We start from the raw sequence: 16,847 nt of genomic DNA on the forward strand, positions 1-16,847 counted from the left end.
CGACCGGACCGGGGATACAGAAGGAAACAAATGAAAGGTACACACGCCCGTGGGTTGTTGGTTGGGTTGGTTGGTTGTGCACGGTTGTGCTTTTATTTTGCTACATCCGTATCGCCCCCGGGGGAGAGGGATGACTATTTGCGCACACTGGAGATGTGCATAACTCATGCTGTCGTTGGGTTGTGTGTCTGTGAGCTGAGAACAACAAAAAACCCTCACCTCAAAACCCCGCACCTTGGGAAAGAGTTGGGAGGTTTATGGTGCTAAGTTAAAAAAAAATTGGAAACCATAAACGTGAGCTATAAGTTTTAGAATGTACTGATTCCATTCACTTTTAAGGAGGAGAGAACGTGTGAGCCATACAGGAGACACACACATCATCGCACCCAACATTTCCCGGTCGTGTGGCAATGTTAGAGCAAGGTTTCTATTTTTTATATGTTTTTAGGAATCGTTTAAATTGTGAACCAACAAAAAAAAAGAAATGAAAGATGGCCGCTAAAGCCCTCGTACGGTTGCTCACTTTGAATCCAACCGCGCTCCCCCGGTGCGCCATCTACCAGAATGAATGATAAATGTGCAGATGATTTGCAGAAGTTTTTCCCTTATCTTTCCCTTCGCATTCCAGCATGTGATAAAGTTTGATTTTCCTTCACCATTGCCCCTTTGCCATTTTTCCTTTTTTGAGGCGAAACCAAGGGTACCTTCCTCCTGGACGTGGTGAAGTTGAGGTGAAAACAAATGAGTGCCCATTAAGCCAAGAGCCACCCCGAGCCGAAAGATTACTTACTCTTATTCCGGGTGCTGGTTTGGTAGGCTCGCTCTAGATGGCTCTTTTTGGGATCCGTCACAGAAACGTTTGCTCGCCAACGGTAAAGTTTTCTTGTGGGAGGAAGGTGGTTTTTATTGTGTATTATTTGGCTTCGGCCAAACAGTTCAGGCCACGTGTGTGAGGCACACAGTGAAAGCACAAGACGACACAGTGCTAGAAGCATACATAGGAGAGTCGCTGACATTTCTGTTTGAAAGAAGTTGATGGTGGCGTTTTGTTGAACAAATGAGACTTCTTTTTTGCGAGAAAGGGGAACCATCGCACACTACTAGATTGTTGCTCATCGCAATGGGCGAACGCAACGCACCCACTTGTGTCACATAAATAAATAAACAGCTCGCACGGTGGCGCGTTATGCCGCGTGGGGATATGTTTTTCTTGTCGCGTGAAAGTGATGAGCAGCACATTTGTTTTGTTTTACATTTCTTTATTTATAATTTGCTATGTTATATATAAAATAATCATTCTTTATTGCATAAACACATGAGTCAAACAAAATTTTGGACACAACCAACACATCCAGAAAGGTTTGATGAAACTTAGCTAAAATGAAGGAACTCTTAAATGCTACTTTCTCTTTCGCGTACAACTATCAACCTTACTGTCCCTTTTCGCTCGAAATCACCATTCCGGTTAAGCTTTCCGTGATCTTACCGATCTCCGAACTCTTCTCGTACAGCTTCGGTTCCACCCGTTCGATCGCCTGCTTCGCCACGTTCCGATTCTCATCCACGCCGAGCAACAAGTCCGCCTGTGATCGTACCTCCTCCCAAGCGTACTCAATATCATGCATCTGCGGATCGATACCACAGATCATGAAGCGGATAATAAACTTACCCTGGTACGTCGCAGGTATCATAAAGATCTTCTTCCGCTTCGTAATGTTCTCCAGCAGCTGCTTCGACCGTGCATCGTCTCCCTTCAGCCGGAAGCAAACCAGAGCCAGCGTCGAGCACAACACCTCGAACCGATCGTCCGTCCGGACATACTCCTCGAACCGATTCGCCAGCTGTATGTGGAACCGAATCAAGCTCCGGATCTTCTCCGCACCCATCGTACGCAGCGTAATCCACACCTTGAGCGAGCGGAACCTACGACCGAGCTGAATCTGCCAGTGCCGATAATCCGGCGCCTTACTATGACCCTGGAACTGATGCTGCAGATAGATCCGATCGACGCTGAACGATTGCGTTACCGAGCCCGCATCCTTAAACCACATCGCGCAGCAGTCGAAGTTGACGAACATCCACTTGTGCAGATTGAAGTTGAGCGAGTCGGCCAACTCCGCACCCTTCATGATGTGCGTGTACTCCGGCAGACAGAGGGCCGCACCGGCGTACGCTGCATCGATGTGCAGCCAGATGTTGTGCTCGTTACAGTACGGACCAATTTCGGCTAGATTGTCGTAGGCGCAGGTTCCCGTCGTGCCGAGCGTTGCGACACAGATCACTGGGAAGAGGCCCTTCGCTACGTCTTCCTCGACCGCCTGGATGAAGGTTGAACCGCGCAGTATACCAGTTTCATCGGCGGGTAACAAACGCATCTTGATCGCACCCAGAATGCCAGACTTCTCGACCGCACTGTTGCTTTGATCGCTCGTGTACGCCACCAAGCGTCCGCGTATGTCCGCCTCCGTCAGCTCGGGATGCTGCGTGCGCAAGCGACGAACGGCTTGCTCGCGGGCTGCCAACACCGCCACCAGGATGGACTCGCTGGCCGATCCTTGGATGATGCCACCGCCGTTTCCTTCGTCGCAGTTGAGGAACGCTTTCGGGAGATTCAGCAGCTGTCCCAACCAGTTCATCATGATCACCTCCAGCTCGGTACAGACGGGGCTGCAGATCTGTGAAGAAGATGCAGTTAGAAATATTGAGTTATCAAAGGATTTTATGACTTTAAGATCACTTACCCAACTGAACCCAACAACTCCCAGCCCAGCCGCCAGCGTTTCACCCACGATCGATGAGTAGGACGTTTGCGATGGATAGAAGGCGTGAAAGTGGGGCGACTGCCAATGGGTAAGCCCGGGCAGGATGCACCGTTTGAAGTCCTCCATGATCGTTTTCCAGTCCTCCGGTTCATTCTGCAGCTCTCCCGGCAGCAAATCATGCAGATAGCCCGGCTCTACCGATGGCAGGACATCTCTGTTGGAAACGAAAGCACAAGCACACCCATATACAAACACCGTTTAGCTTGGACAACTCGAGATGGCACTGTTTCCCTTCCATTTGAACGCACCTGTCCCGGATGTTCTCCAGATAGTCCGCCACAAAATCGATGGCCGCTCGGCCAAACTCACGAAACTCATTAATGTCCATGTTTGCCATGTTCGATGTCCCTGTACTCACAGTTCCACTTGAACGACAGTCACAGCAGAAGAATGCACTTTACACAGCTAGACGAATAGTACATGTAGCACACAACACACTGGCCACGGTTAGAACGGCACAAAAACACCTCCCAAAGATTGCACTGTCGCGATCGCGATCTTCCTGCCGGTTTTTCACTCGGTTTCGCTGTCTACACTGGATCGTACCTTACCGGAGACTGAGGATCTTCGGCAAACGGCAAGGCTTATTTATTGCCAGCCCCTACCCTTCTTGCCAAGCGCAACGCAATGGGGTGGGAGCAAAAAGGGGAGGTCTTCCTACAGGCTAGCGACACCAGAGTGTTGTTCAACAATTCCCTCCACCAGCACCATACCGCAGCATCAACATCGGCAAACAACAATAAGGAAAACATCAACAACGCCTGGCGTGTGTGTGTCCCCACCATTTACATTGCGCTGGTCGCATCAACTCAAGACAGAAGGGTGGCGTGTCGCACCGGAAGACCCGCGTTCGCGTAACGTCGCTGCGCACAGAAGAAAGAAGGGAAGAAAGTTGACCCTTTTGCCGGCATTGGTTTTGGCTTGCATTCTGAAGAGCATCGTTCAAGTGGACTTAAGTGGACCCCGGGTCCCGGCCGACGTCTCCAGACAGGTTGACCGGTCATCTACCTGTCCGCAAGGGTGGCAGATCGGAGAGGGAATTCGGGGTTTTTCAACAAGTTATGAAATACGGTGCGGAAAGAGATGCAACACCACATAATAATATCGACGTGGCGAGAGATATTATAACAAAAAAAACTGCTCATCATAAAGATTCGGCGCTCATTAAAATGTCTGCACCGGGTGCCGTTTTGCTGGGTCCGGTGGGGACTGGAGGCAGTTCGGTCGAGAATTGCCGGAAAACTTTCTATCCCCCGCCTGCGTGACAATGGCGTTGAGATGGAGAGGACATTGTTGAGGAGAGATAAAGAGAGTGGAGGAGGAGGAGGAGGAGGGCTCGGTTGTATGCTAATTGATTGATCTCCATCAGCGTCATTATTAAACGGTTACAGGCCGGGGACTTACCCGAAGAAGCAGATGAGCACCCTTGGCACAGTGGTGTTTGTCGGTGGACAGAAAGTCGAAGATTTCAACGATTTAATTTGTTTTTAAACTTCATCATTTAATGAAGTATTGACTAATTTAGGCAATACTTTAGATGAATAGCTAAATATTTAGTAAAATATTTTCAAAACACAAGCAAGAAGAGATTGTCAGATTCTACTCTCCTGTTTGGGTCCTGTTCAAATCTTCCACAAGATGTTGTGTGAAGCGTGATATTCAACGTTCGTGGCATTCCTTTCGCATTACAGCAGATACATGCTAACTTTGAGGCTACCGCTACGGACCGCTACGGTCCTCATTCATCGATAAGGTCTATGTTGGTGCCAAACATCAGGCCTGTATCTAAAACGGGTTTAGAACTGGTGTACTAAATGTAGGTTACTTCAGACGCGCATGATAAGTTCCTATGTAGTAACTGATTTTTTTCAGGAGCATAGATAAAGACTGTCCTTACAGATGTGTGAGAAAAGTATTCCGATAACTAGTGTAAGGATCTGGCCAGGAATTCTCAAAGATAGAAGACAGGTGAGAATATTGAGATGTCCGACGTTAGGTGATCGCCGCTGTAATTATTTCAAATTAATGGGCTTAGCTGATAATGTTCAACATGTCCATGAACGTACATTTGGGGCGTTATACTAAAGCCAAGGATTAGCTGTTACCACAACACCTGAACGATAAGAAGATCAAGCAGGATTACTACAAAGCATCCTATTCTCCGAAGATCTTTACAACTTGTCGAATAGTTTATTTGGAGAAATCTAGGCCTACTAAGAGGATTGCATAGCGAAACGAACCAAGCAATTAAGAAAACTGATCTTGTTAGCTCAGTGATTACGGTGACCTAAATTTACGACCAAAACTCCAGACAAAGTCTGTAACAGATAGGTGACCACACATCCAACAGTGTGATATAGTATTTATTTCTTCATTTTTTTTTATTATCAGAATATCTACGGTAAACATGAAGCCTTAAAATCGGCATGATCATGCATAAGAATGTATTCCAAGGCTGGTAATAAGGACGGTGATATTACGTGTAGCAAATATTCTCAAATGTCTAGAATTTCTTACGAAAAGGTACCGAAGGTATTCTCTATGATATATCCTGTACGATGTTTTGACCACCCAACTGTCCCATGGTGAAACCAAACCGCCGGAAAAATGACCGATCGCATCGATCGTGTCCAAGCGCAGACTTAACCACCGTCAACAGGTACCAATTATCTCGCCAAGAGGCTGCCGAAAACACCGCGGACCGCAAATAAAATCGAAAGTCTCGGGGCTCCCACCTGGACATGGCGGTTCGGAGCGGTGGGCCGTGGCTGCTTTTCAAGAGGGTAAGTGTTATACAAAAAAAAGAGGAACAACATAAAACAAAACGTTAAGGGGAGGAGGATAGAAGAGCTGAATGGAAGAGGGACCAAAACATGCTGCGTCATGTGTCGTGTGCATCGTTTAGCTGTACATTACCGATTGAAGCGGGTTGGCCCGTTCTTGGACGGCAGTTTGGGGTTTGAAATTAACATCGAGAAGGGTAAAAAAAGGCTCATCAGCAGGTTGGGGCTTCAAGATTATGGCAAGCGAATCTGTATGTGTTGACCTCTTTCCTTTTTCTCTCTGCTTTCCGATCTCTTCAGGACAGGAAGTGGCGTTAAAATTTACATACCGGGACTACGGGGTTTCATTGCATGGATGAAAGTGTGCGTGTGTGTGTTTCTTCCTTTTATTTTTAAACCCATTGAATATGTCTTTCTCATGCCATTTCTTATCTAACTCGGGCGAAATTTTAGGCCCATTTGTTGGGGATGAGCACCGCTGGGTTGACTCTCTCCCCCCAGGGAGGTCTGACTGGCTGATCTGGAAGGGGAAATGATTTAATCACACATCGTTTACATACCCATGATGCAATCCGGGCCAGACATTGTATCATGATTCTACTGAAACAGCTGACCGCGAACTTACTGCCCCCTGTTTTGCCTGTTGTTTTTGGGGTCGTGTGTAAAATGTAAATGCTAGACACACGGCAACCGTTAATCAGGCGAAAGCCAGGCATTTTGTTGTGTTGATTAAGACATTCTTCAACCATTGTGGCCTGAAAATGGAATGCAAAGTTGTTATTAAAGCGTAGCAAAACATGTTGCACTAGACATAAACACATACACACACAAACAAGTTGTGCTAACAATATAAAAATGAAAGTAAAGTTGTAAAAAGGAAAGCAAAGCATGCAAAAACTAAAGCTTACCCCAAATGAAATGAACCGTTTGAGTCAATTTGTACCAATTTGTGTCTTTAACATAAAAGTGCATTGCGGTGCGAAAGGTGCAAACTTAAATGGGACTAAAGTGCTAAAATCAAAACAAAATACGAAAAAATAAATAAAATGGGTAAAAAACAAACAACCAAACAATTAAACGGCAAATCGTTTGGTCCGTTTTATTGTTCGCGCGCTTTTTGAATAATTGACGTAAGGTCCAATTCGGAAAATTGGTTACTCACTGGGCTGTTTTTGCTGCGTATGCTGCTGCGTATGTGTGTTTCTTGTGCGAGAAGAAAAAGTCCAATTGCCGTGTGGTGCAGGCGAATCAATCGCCTCTAAAGCTCTCGTTTTTTCTGTGGCGCTGGACTCCCGGGAAAAGGAAAACTCCCTGGAGGGATTTTTGGTTGCGCGTCACTAGCCAACCAACGATTTGATGTAATTGCATCGTGCATTCGTGCAATTGCAATGGTCAGTGCGGACTGCAATCCGGTTAACGGGAGACGTAAAAAAATCCGATCCGTACAATTAATATGTTTTTCCCCGACTTTCGTTCGTTTCGTGTGCAATTGGAGTGAAGTGGTCATTGGTCATTCGTTGTTTGTTGTTGTTTTTTTAATCAATTAATTTGCGTACGTTTGGATTGTTTTGATTGCCCGTTAGCGTTTTCGGTGGCTAAAAAGAAAACATTCCACCCGGGAAAGGTCAGTTAAACAGTGAAAGAGTTCCTCTTTGGCAGGTCCATTGGTAGAGTTGTCGACTCGCAGGGCTTTAGCAATATGCTTGTCATGGGTTCAAGTCCGGTATGAACTCCGTAGAAAACATACTGTCTTACTATGGATAACTAGTAGTAGATATCCAAAAGCGCATGATTAGATCATTTACACGTCGTATGTCCCATGCAAAAGTAGATAGTTTAATTAAAGAGTGCAACAAGAATCATTTGGCCAAATTCAATCAATGTTAATTTACGAATCAATACCCTAGTCGAAATAATAGAAAACGTTTTGATTCATTCTGTATCCATTTCTAATAATTACATTTATATTTGTCATATAAAATTGGACAGATTAAACGTCAAAGAAAAATTGCATTTTTGTTAATAATTTTAATCCACTTAAAAGCCAAAAATATCAGAATGTTCGGCACAAATCGTATGAAATAAGCGATAAAGTGTATAAAGAACTAAATCAAATAAAACTAACCGGATTATCAATTGTATTTTGGCCGAAATCCGCGAAATTCGACTTATCCTGATATTCCAGTTACGCGGATTCCTCAGGAACGCACAAAGCGCGTAACTCGGGAACAAACTGTAACTTAGGAAAGGACGTTGGACGCAGTTATAATACGGAAGATCATTTTGTTTACTAAAATAATTTAGATTAATTACAGCAGCTCTGTCCCTAACAAAAAAAATAGTGAAATTTTTGATAAGATAAACTCTTACTCCCCATTGAAAATGCACATAGAATAGCCGCGGGTAGGCCGGTCGTAAAAATATGTAAATTTGGTAATTGCTACAACGGTTAATTTGAAAACCTCGAAAGCTCTTTACATGCATGAAAACAAGTTTAGCATTGAGTTACAGCTTTCGAAAGCTTTCCAACAGTTTCAATTTCACCACTCCCTGTTAATTCACCACGCATTTCACCACCTGCAGCAAACGGCAGACGGCATAAAGATTTAAACAAACCGTTAGAGAACCGTTGCAACAAGTGAATTGGTCGAGGTAATTTAAAAATGTTTTGGATTAATTTACAATTTGCTAAATCGATTTAGAATCGCCAATAGATAATTGGCTCGTTGGAAAATGCTGTAACTGTTCAGGTTCGTTTAAATGTAAGAAAACTTCACGCAGAGACAACTAGTGGGAATTGATTTACCTCGGTAAAGGCTAAAGTTCATATCAAAAATGAATAAAACAACATTTCAAAGAGAAAACACAAAACTGAAGTGGTATGCCTTAGATTTTATTATCAGCCCAACAGGTTCACTATATAAACATCGAACATCGATACAACAACGAGCCCAATAAGCATATACGAACATCTGGCTAAAACGGTTCATCGCGCATAACGCGTTATTGTGTTATCGTTACTCATTATTGCCTGGTTTGCCGGTATTGCAACATGATTGCCACGCGAATGTGTCCCTAAGTTGGGTACACGGGTACACCAGCTTCCCCGCAGTACCAAATTCCCCCTGGTCCCTGTAATACTTGCTGAGCGCGCGCCGAACGGCTACGCGCGCACAGTGAACGTGTTTTTCGTTGACTTGCACATGTAATAATAAATTAAATGTTCACTTGACGGTACACAACAAAAAAAAAACACAAAACTTAACGATGTAGATTGTTTGCATGAGGATGAGGAGGGCGATGATGCACAATCTACTTCTTCTGCTCGGCCAGCAGCTCGTCGGCGGCCGCGGCCACCTCCTTCCACGAGTAGTCAATATCGGCCGGCTCGGTGAAGCGCGAGCACACCGCCATGCGCAGGAAGTACACATCGTTCACCTTGGACGGGACGAGATGGATGTTGCCGCGCCCGTTGATGCGCTTCAGCAGCGCCTCGCTCAGCTCGTTCGTGCCCTTCAGCCGGAAGCAGGCCAGGCCCATCGCCACCTCGCCGAAGATCTCGAACCGGTCGTCCGCCCGGCACAGCGCCTCGAATTGCTTGGCGAACCCGCAGTGGCGCCGAATGTGGGCCTGCAGATTGTCCACCCCGTACAGGCGCAGCACGAACCACAGCTTCAGCGCACGGAACCGGCGACCGAGCGGGATCTGCCAGTGGCGGTAGTCCGGCGCCGAGCCCTGCATATCGTGCTTTAGGTAGAGCGGATCGACGTTGAACGCGTTCACGATCCAGTACGGTTCCTTCAGCCACATGGCGCTGCAGTCGAAGTTGACCAGCATCCACTTGTGCGGGTTGAAGTTGAACGAGTCGGCCGTCTCGATGCCCTTCATCAAGTACCGGTACTCGGGACAGATGAAGGCCGACCCGGCGTACGCCGCATCGACGTGCACCCACACGTTGTACTGGTTGGCGACGGGCCCAATCTCGTCCAGCCGATCGAACGCGCACGTGTTGGTGGTGCCGAGCGTCGCCACCACGTAGAACGGAATCAGGCCCGCGTCCAGATCTTCCTTGATCGCTTGTTCGAGCGTTTCACCGCGCAGCTTCAGATTTTCGTCCGCCTTCAGGCCGCGCAGCTTCACACCGCCGAGCAGTCCGGCACGCTCCACCGAGGAGTGGGATTGATCTAGCGGTGGGAGAGAGAGAGGACGAAAACGGATGGTCAGAAAGGTTCAGGAGTAAATCAGGAGCATAAAAGGGCAACACTCACTGGATGTGTATCCGACCAGCTTCGACACGATCGTATTATCGTCCCAGTCGGGATGCTCCTCCTTGACGCGCTTCATCGCCTTCGCCTTAGCGCCGAGCAACGCGACCAGCGTTGCCTCGCTGGCCGTGCCCTGAATGACACCGCCACCCTGCCCACCGGAGCAGGCCAGGAACTCCTTCGGCAGGTCCAGCATCTTGCCCAGCCAGTCAAGCATAACCACCTCCAGCTCGGTACAGGCAGGACTGGCAATCTGGAAACAACAGAGGTCCGACAGGGAAAGCTGTTAGCATACTCATTTCTTACTAAGCTACTGCTCAAGCTTACTTACCCAAGTAAAACCGATGCAAGCGATCGCACCGCTCAGCATGTCGGCCACGATCGCCGGGTAGGAGTTGGCCGTCGGGAAGTAGGCGTGGAACTTGGGGCTGTGCCAGTGCGTCACACCGGGCATGATCACGCGCTCAACGTCGGCCATCACCTCTTCCCACTTTTCCGGCTGCTGCGGCGCTTCGTCCGGAATCAGTGGCCGCAGGTAGCCGGGCTGAACGGTCGGCAGAACACGCCTGTGGACAAAGCGGGACAACGAAAATGCGTTCTTAAGTGTTGGCGAGGGTCATTTTGCAACCTTATGTGCATCTAAAATCAGCTCGAAGGTGCCCCAAATTCAGGTCATGTTCAAACTGTGCCCATCAACATCAACGGGGCAAAGGAATGTTGCAAAAGCTTGCACCTTCTGTACGATCGCGTGTGTAGGTGTATACCGGCAAAAAAAAAGAATAAGAAAAACGAAACAACCCCCTCCCAATGGAAATGGAATGGCACACAAGCAATGAAACACCACGCTCTCGGCCACTGATTGATGACGGCTGTTGCTGTTGCTGCTGCTGATGGCAATGGCATGGTTGGACGAGCCTCGCAGCAAGAATCTCACCGCCACCACCACCACCACCACCACCATTGTCCGTGGGCTTTTGTTGCGCAATTCTACGCCTTTTTAATGGCCCAGTCGCGGGCGCTTGGCGCGGTGTGAGAGGGGGACGAAATAAGGGGTGATGAGGACATGTTTTATGTTACACGTATATTTTCGCGCAAGACCTTCATCTTGATTTTGAGCACACGACTTTCGTTAGTCGTCCCTTCACCCCTCTGTCTCTCTCTCTCTCTCTCTCTCTCTCTCTCTCTCTCTCTCCCTCTCGTTTACGTTTGGATTTTTTGGAAGCAGAGTTTTAAAGTTTCGTATTAGATCAGCACCGAAAGTGAACGGACCGTAGCTGAACTTGACTGTCTTATTGCTCTCAAAATAGGGAAACTAGTTTACGGCAAACTGTGTTGAAGTTTCAGTGTCCGAGGTTATGGTTATGAAAGGGGTGGGGGACTACTTGTTTCTAAGCAAAAACCGCATTCGCTTACGGTGGTTTACATTAATCATTTAACACGTGTGCGTGATTGTTTAAGTTGTGAACAGGTTTTTTTATGTTTATTTGTCGTTGCTATAGCAACTGATCCACTGTTCAGACACCCAATGTGGTTGGATTGATGTCTGACTTCCGCTGTGTGTGTGTGTGTGTGTGCTGTGTACATACCGTGTCTGGTATGTTATGGTAATCCTTGATCAAGATCGTGACGATCGCGCTCACAGAAATGTATGAGACAGCGCAAGGCATGTTCATTTCAGCATAAATTGTTCCCACTGAACATGAGCACTTGGGTGTGCTTTTGCATTACATTTGCTGACGTTTGATTGATATTTAACCTCCTCCTAACGAACGAGAAGGCAGCAGACAACAACAAAAAAACTAATTTTATACAACTCATCGTGTGTTGCGTTCTGCTGCGCAGAAATTCTAATGAGATTTTATACTTCTGCTAATAACAAAACAAAAAAGTAACAGACACAGGTCTCGGACCTTCCTACACCGTTCTCGAACCCGTTTACGACATCGCGAGACTACTTCTAAGCCCTGGCAGAGATACGGCATACCAACACAACTGGTCATTCGTGCTTTCGGTTGTCCTTGAGCAGTGATCCATCGTTAATCAATGTTACGCAAGCGCGGGAATGCTTAAAGCTGCCAACCCTTCCCTCTCTCCTACTGCAAGGTGCAGCCGGTTCTACAGACATGGATGACTAAAACCCGGGGCCATTTGGTTTTTTAACTTTCGCTAGCAAATAACCGCGACAAATTAGAAGCAAAACAAACCCAAAAAAAAAGTTTACAATCTCTCTGGCTCTGGCTACCACTTCCCCCAGATTGCTTACCGAGACTGGGCGGATCGCTTGCTAACCTTGCTGTTGGCACAGGTGTCACCGACACCGAGCTGCATGGAAAGCACAAACCCGTGACCGTGAATCTACACGATGCCGTGCGCCACACTAATCTGGCGGATGTGAGGACACACATTTTGGTTGGTTTGTTACTGCGCGCAGCAAGGTGAGCTATTATGACTGTTTATTGCCAGCAAACCGAATTCAAACCGAACACGAACCTGCCCACCAAAGGGACAACTCCGGCGGTGTAACGATCGAACGGAACTGGCATTATTTAGTGCCGGTTGATTTACCACCAAGAGACACACATATCCACCTACGAAAGCTGTGGAGCACTATTGGAAAGAATCACAAACCTTGATCGGTGATTGTTTCAGTGAACTTGGGGCAGCGCCGTCACAGTCGATTGGTTTCAATTCTCCTTTCGAACTTGAATTAAATTGCCAATATCAATGCTTTAAAACAAAGCATTGCATTCCCATATCGACACGGATGCACGTGGCTTGACTGTTCTGTGGCAGAGGCAGAAAGTATACGATAGGTCAGGGAAATGCTAGCGCCAACCGCAGTTAACCGGTTTCGGGGGTTTTGGGGAATCCATTCCGGCCCGACGTGGTATTTCCCCCCGGCAGGGTCGGTGAATTTCCAGACATTAGTAACCCGGGCCCGAACCGAGGGGAATTCACACACAGAGCACGCACACATTAACAATGATATGATCGTGACGCGATCAAGAGAGACACACTCACACACGTAGTAGTTGTCGTTAGAAATGTTGGTGATGATCTGTTACCACCACCATCACACCTACCTGTCGCGGATGTTCTCGAGATAGTTGGAGATGTAATCGACCATCTCCTTCGCAAAGTCCTTGAACTCTGGCGCCTGCATTTCGGTCTGGAAAGGGCGATAAAAGCAGAAAAGGCGATGAGTACGATCAAGGTGGTGTAAGTAAATAAGTAGTTTGTTTTTTGTTAACTTGTATTAGCAAGCGTGTTAGTGATTACTTACGACTGGTGGGATGTTAAATGGGTTAATACTGTTGGCCATTTTATCCACTGTTAGTTTAGAGGGAGGAAACGAAGCATGTTAAAGTTTTGTTAGTTTCGTTTTTTAGTGTATAATACAGAAAGTGTAGGAAGTAGAATAACAATAATACGATAGAATGTAATTACTCTCGTTTCACACGGCACAGGCATCTTGATAAAATTAGTTAACAAATGGTAAAAGTAAAATATATTCAGAAGCTTCCAAATGACGCTTATGGCTCTTGACAATCGCTGACAAACACACAAAAAGGCGCGGACACTTTTCTCTTCTACGATGGACGCGGCACAACTGTCTGGGATGCTGTACTGCACTCTCTATCATGGGGACACTCAGCAACAACGGTAGTAGTAGAGAGAGGCTCAATATTAGCCTATTACATGTGAACTCAAAAGCGTTCTCACACACACACACGTCTGTTTTCGGTTCTCAACACTTTATAAAGGACACCGAATACACCGATCGGTCGTGATTTAATTGAGTTTGCAGTTTCCGTTATTATGGCATCCTTCCTTTTCCCACGACTTCTCTCTGTGTGTGCCAAAGTGCCAATGGGATATTATGGGAAACTAATTGAGTTAAATCATTCGCTTGCTGTGTTACCTTTCCTGTCGGCAGCTGCTGCTGTAACGGTTGAATCTAAGTCAAAGTCTCAAATTGGCAATCAATAAATGGGGCCCACCTTCCACTGGCGGATTGGACGGTATAGAGAAATATTGATTGCTTATCAGCATGAGCTTGCAGGAAGATTGCATTGAAAACTCTATCAATCGCACGCTACAGGGAAGTGCGTTTGTGTTTTGTGCCAGAGATAATGCTACGCAATGGAGTTGCTGTTTAGAGGGTGTATTAGAGAGATTACATGATGCCGTGGAATGACTTATAGTGGACATCCCCCCCCCCTTTAATGATTCTAATGATAAATCATTCAAAATCAATTTTATGTTAAGGTGGAAGTAAAGGTAGCTTTAAAATAAAAGTAAACTTTGAATTTATGATTATATTTATTTGTGTTTAACTATACTGACACTAAGATGCATACATCAATTGATAAGAATTTAAATTTTCCCTCATTTTGTATTTAATTTTCTCAGCTAATTGTTTAAATTAAATGAAAATTAAACCCCAAAAAACTGTGAAAATATAATTGGAAAATATCGAAAAAAATGTACAAAAAAACAGTTAAATGAACTGAAAATTATTTTCATCCATTTTAGTGTGTAATTTCCTTTAAATTGATGCATGAAATAAATTATAAATAAATAAATTTACAGACAAAAAAATCAAATCAATTTCACTTTCACCACTACCTCTAATCACAACTTTACACATTGTGCATCGTTCGCTTTGGTTTGGAAGTGATTTCGTACCATTCACTTGCATTCTACCGCTCCATTGGGGGCAATACAGATGATGAGGTAAAAACGCAACATTTATACCACCCCTCCCCCCCCCCCCCCCCACACACAAAAGTCCTTGCAGCGGGTGACACCCTACCGAGCACATTATTAGTTGCTTTCCGTTGTTCCATGTTTCTTCCGAGCACAGAACGGAGTCTTGGAAAGGAATCGCATTCTTCTGTCCAGTTCAGGCATACACACAGACACATCGAAACACAACAACCAGACACAAAATGTCCATGATTATGTAGCTCACTAGTCCACCAGCACCACTTTCAGTTCCGGTGGACCTTCGCCAAGTCCTCGGGATCTGCACACACACGGCACGGCACAGCACGGCTCGACGCTCTGCTGTGGAGGTCAACCTTGGTGAATTATACGATCACAAAACAAAATTGGCAAAACCAATTAGGGGGTGGGCAAGGAACTGTTGCAGCAGTCTTGGTCAAGAACGAGATCCCAATCAAATGCAAAAGTTGTGTCTCTTTTACATTCCCAACCACATTCTAAGGTCGTGCGGGTTTAAACTTGTGTGAAAGCGAGCGTATTGCAATCGTGATCCAACGCGCGCTGTGGCCTCCAACCGCGAGGAAGGCTTCCACTGTCACGCGAACCAAGAAAAGAACGGCCGGGAATCGGTGAACCAGTTTATGCGCTACAGTTCCTGTCGAAGATTTGTGTCCACCTGCTCCTCACACACAGAAGAACTCAAGTTCCTGGTGACTGGTTGACCTCGGTTGAATCTGATCTTCTAGTTTGTGCTACCAACACCTGTTGCCCTACTTCTCAACCCACCACCTTCTACCTTAAAAGCTCTAGGTAGTAGTTCCCGGAGATACTTACAGCTTCTATGTGTGTAACACTTCCGTACCACTAAGATGAGATCTCGCTCGAATAGGAACTTGGGTAGCCCGATGGGTAGAATAAATCACAGCGACACTTGTTTTTTTTTTCAGCTGGAAGTGAAACGGACGAACGAACGAATGATTTATTGGAGCGTGAAAAAGGAATCACTTTTCTCCTTCCCAGCGCCGGGTCGGGTCGTGCGCTAATGGAAGGATAATGGTGCTTTTCTGCTTGCTTGGGGGGAACTCTGTCCCCGACACGTTCAAAGCACACTCACACCCACACATGCACACACAACGTACCGGAACCGGATAAGTATGGCTTTGTCAGCAACCGTCGGAAAATGCGGGAAAACACTTCCACTTGAACCCGCGCGGCACAATCACACAGAGCACCACACACACTTGAATGCTGGTCGGTGGTCAAAGGAATCGTGTGGTGGACGACTACACGCACGTACCGTGTCGACCGAATGTGGCTGATGAATGAAGCTGCACAGTGACCGTGACGAGCTTTTAAAGCACCCTCCCACTACCGGCAATGCAAGCCGATCTACGCCGAAGCCACCGGAGCCGCGGAGAGCGTTACTTTGGCTTTGGCCGCGCGTGCTCTTCTCACGCAAACCGACGGCCGACCGACATGTTCGTGCGCGCCAAACGCGAGAGCGCACGAGGGACAGGGAGACACAGCCAGTTCGGGACCGGCATTAATGGCAATAGAACCTGTTGCACCAGCCGCGCGGCGGGGTGGGGAGGGCGAGGGAAAATGTGCATGCTAATTCCGTTGCATCGCGTTAATGGGTGTAGCGCAGACGGAGCCATGGCATGGGAAATGCATTTGTGGAATGGGTCAATAGTTAATGGAAAATAGAATTATTGTTTTTAACACATTCTCTATATTTTCGATTCGATTAGTGGGCTGGGATGAGCAACCTGCTGAGGCAAGTAAGACGTTCGGGTGGCATCATTAGAACATATTTTTCACAATAACTATTTTGCACAGGTTGGAAGGAAGATGACAAAATAAACTAACGTATTTGCATTACGACATGGATTTTCTAAGAATGTCTACCTTGTATGAACACAGATTGTGTTTGATAAGAGAGCTAATTCTGGATAACCTGTTCGTCTTCTTGATCAAGGCCTAGCGCCTGTATCACTACTAATGGGCTAGACGACTTTCAGTAACTTATTGAGTACCCGTCAGGTCTCAAGGTCTATACAGGGGCTTGAACTCATGAGGGACATCTTATTAAAGTCATTCGAGTTGACGACTGTACTACGGTAGCGGTCACACATTTCAATAACAAATGTTCTGTTTACAAATAGGCAAGTCAGGTCCAACACGACGTTCATTAGGCCTCTCTAGGCAAGTCCGCCCCTACATCCTTGAAATGCACTAATCTTCAGATT

At 46.4% G+C, this 16,847-nt stretch overlaps 2 protein-coding genes across 4 annotated transcripts; both read right to left on the bottom strand.

Annotated features, from left to right (window-relative positions):
* Nucleotides 1-1,269: 1,269 nt before the first annotated feature.
* LOC120904565 (3,4-dihydroxyphenylacetaldehyde synthase) lies at nt 1,270-3,367 on the bottom strand. The gene is made up of 3 exons (XM_040314657.1): nt 3,071-3,367; nt 2,742-2,976; nt 1,270-2,675 (listed from the first exon to the last, which is right to left on the bottom strand). The coding sequence occupies exons 1-3, from the start codon at nt 3,157-3,159 to the stop codon at nt 1,431-1,433; spliced, it is 1,569 nt and encodes a 522-aa protein (XP_040170591.1). The 5' UTR covers nt 3,160-3,367; the 3' UTR covers nt 1,270-1,430.
* Nucleotides 3,368-8,477: 5,110 nt separating this feature from the next.
* Nucleotides 8,478-15,929, bottom strand: LOC120900631 (aromatic-L-amino-acid decarboxylase-like). Of its 3 annotated transcripts, XM_040307901.1 has the most exons (7): nt 15,738-15,929; nt 15,433-15,545; nt 13,154-13,200; nt 12,954-13,039; nt 10,202-10,436; nt 9,874-10,123; nt 8,478-9,789 (listed from the first exon to the last, which is right to left on the bottom strand). In XM_040307901.1, the coding sequence occupies exons 3-7, from the start codon at nt 13,190-13,192 to the stop codon at nt 8,918-8,920; spliced, it is 1,482 nt and encodes a 493-aa protein (XP_040163835.1). In that variant the 5' UTR covers nt 13,193-13,200; nt 15,433-15,545; nt 15,738-15,929; the 3' UTR covers nt 8,478-8,917. The 3 variants fall into 3 exon arrangements, with proteins under 3 accessions (XP_040163835.1, XP_040163837.1, XP_040163836.1); XM_040307903.1 differs by lacking the exon at nt 13,154-13,200 and having other exon boundaries at nt 15,738-15,928; XM_040307902.1 differs by lacking the exons at nt 13,154-13,200; nt 15,433-15,545; nt 15,738-15,929 and adding an exon at nt 13,318-14,060.
* Nucleotides 15,930-16,847: the final 918 nt, after the last annotated feature.

The sequence above is a fragment of the Anopheles arabiensis genome, chromosome 3, assembly GCF_016920715.1.
Source record: "Anopheles arabiensis isolate DONGOLA chromosome 3, AaraD3, whole genome shotgun sequence".
NCBI lineage: Eukaryota > Metazoa > Arthropoda > Insecta > Diptera > Culicidae > Anopheles > Anopheles arabiensis.

Coding starts and splice junctions, on each gene's coding strand:
- LOC120900631 (XM_040307901.1), bottom strand. CDS start 13,192: ATGGCCAACAGTATTAACCCATTTAACATCCCACCAGTC. Junction 13,040..13,153: donor CATTTAACATCCCACCAGTC/GTAAGTAATCAC, acceptor CGCCCTTTCCAG/ACCGAAATGCAGGCGCCAGA. Junction 10,124..10,201: donor CTTGCATCGGTTTTACTTGG/GTAAGTAAGCTT, acceptor TGTTGTTTCCAG/ATTGCCAGTCCTGCCTGTAC.
- LOC120904565 (XM_040314657.1), bottom strand. CDS start 3,159: ATGGCAAACATGGACATTAATGAGTTTCGTGAGTTTGGCCGAGCGGCC. Junction 2,977..3,070: donor CTGGAGAACATCCGGGACAG/GTGCGTTCAAAT, acceptor CGTTTCCAACAG/AGATGTCCTGCCATCGGTAG. Junction 2,676..2,741: donor GAGTTGTTGGGTTCAGTTGG/GTAAGTGATCTT, acceptor TCTTCTTCACAG/ATCTGCAGCCCCGTCTGTAC.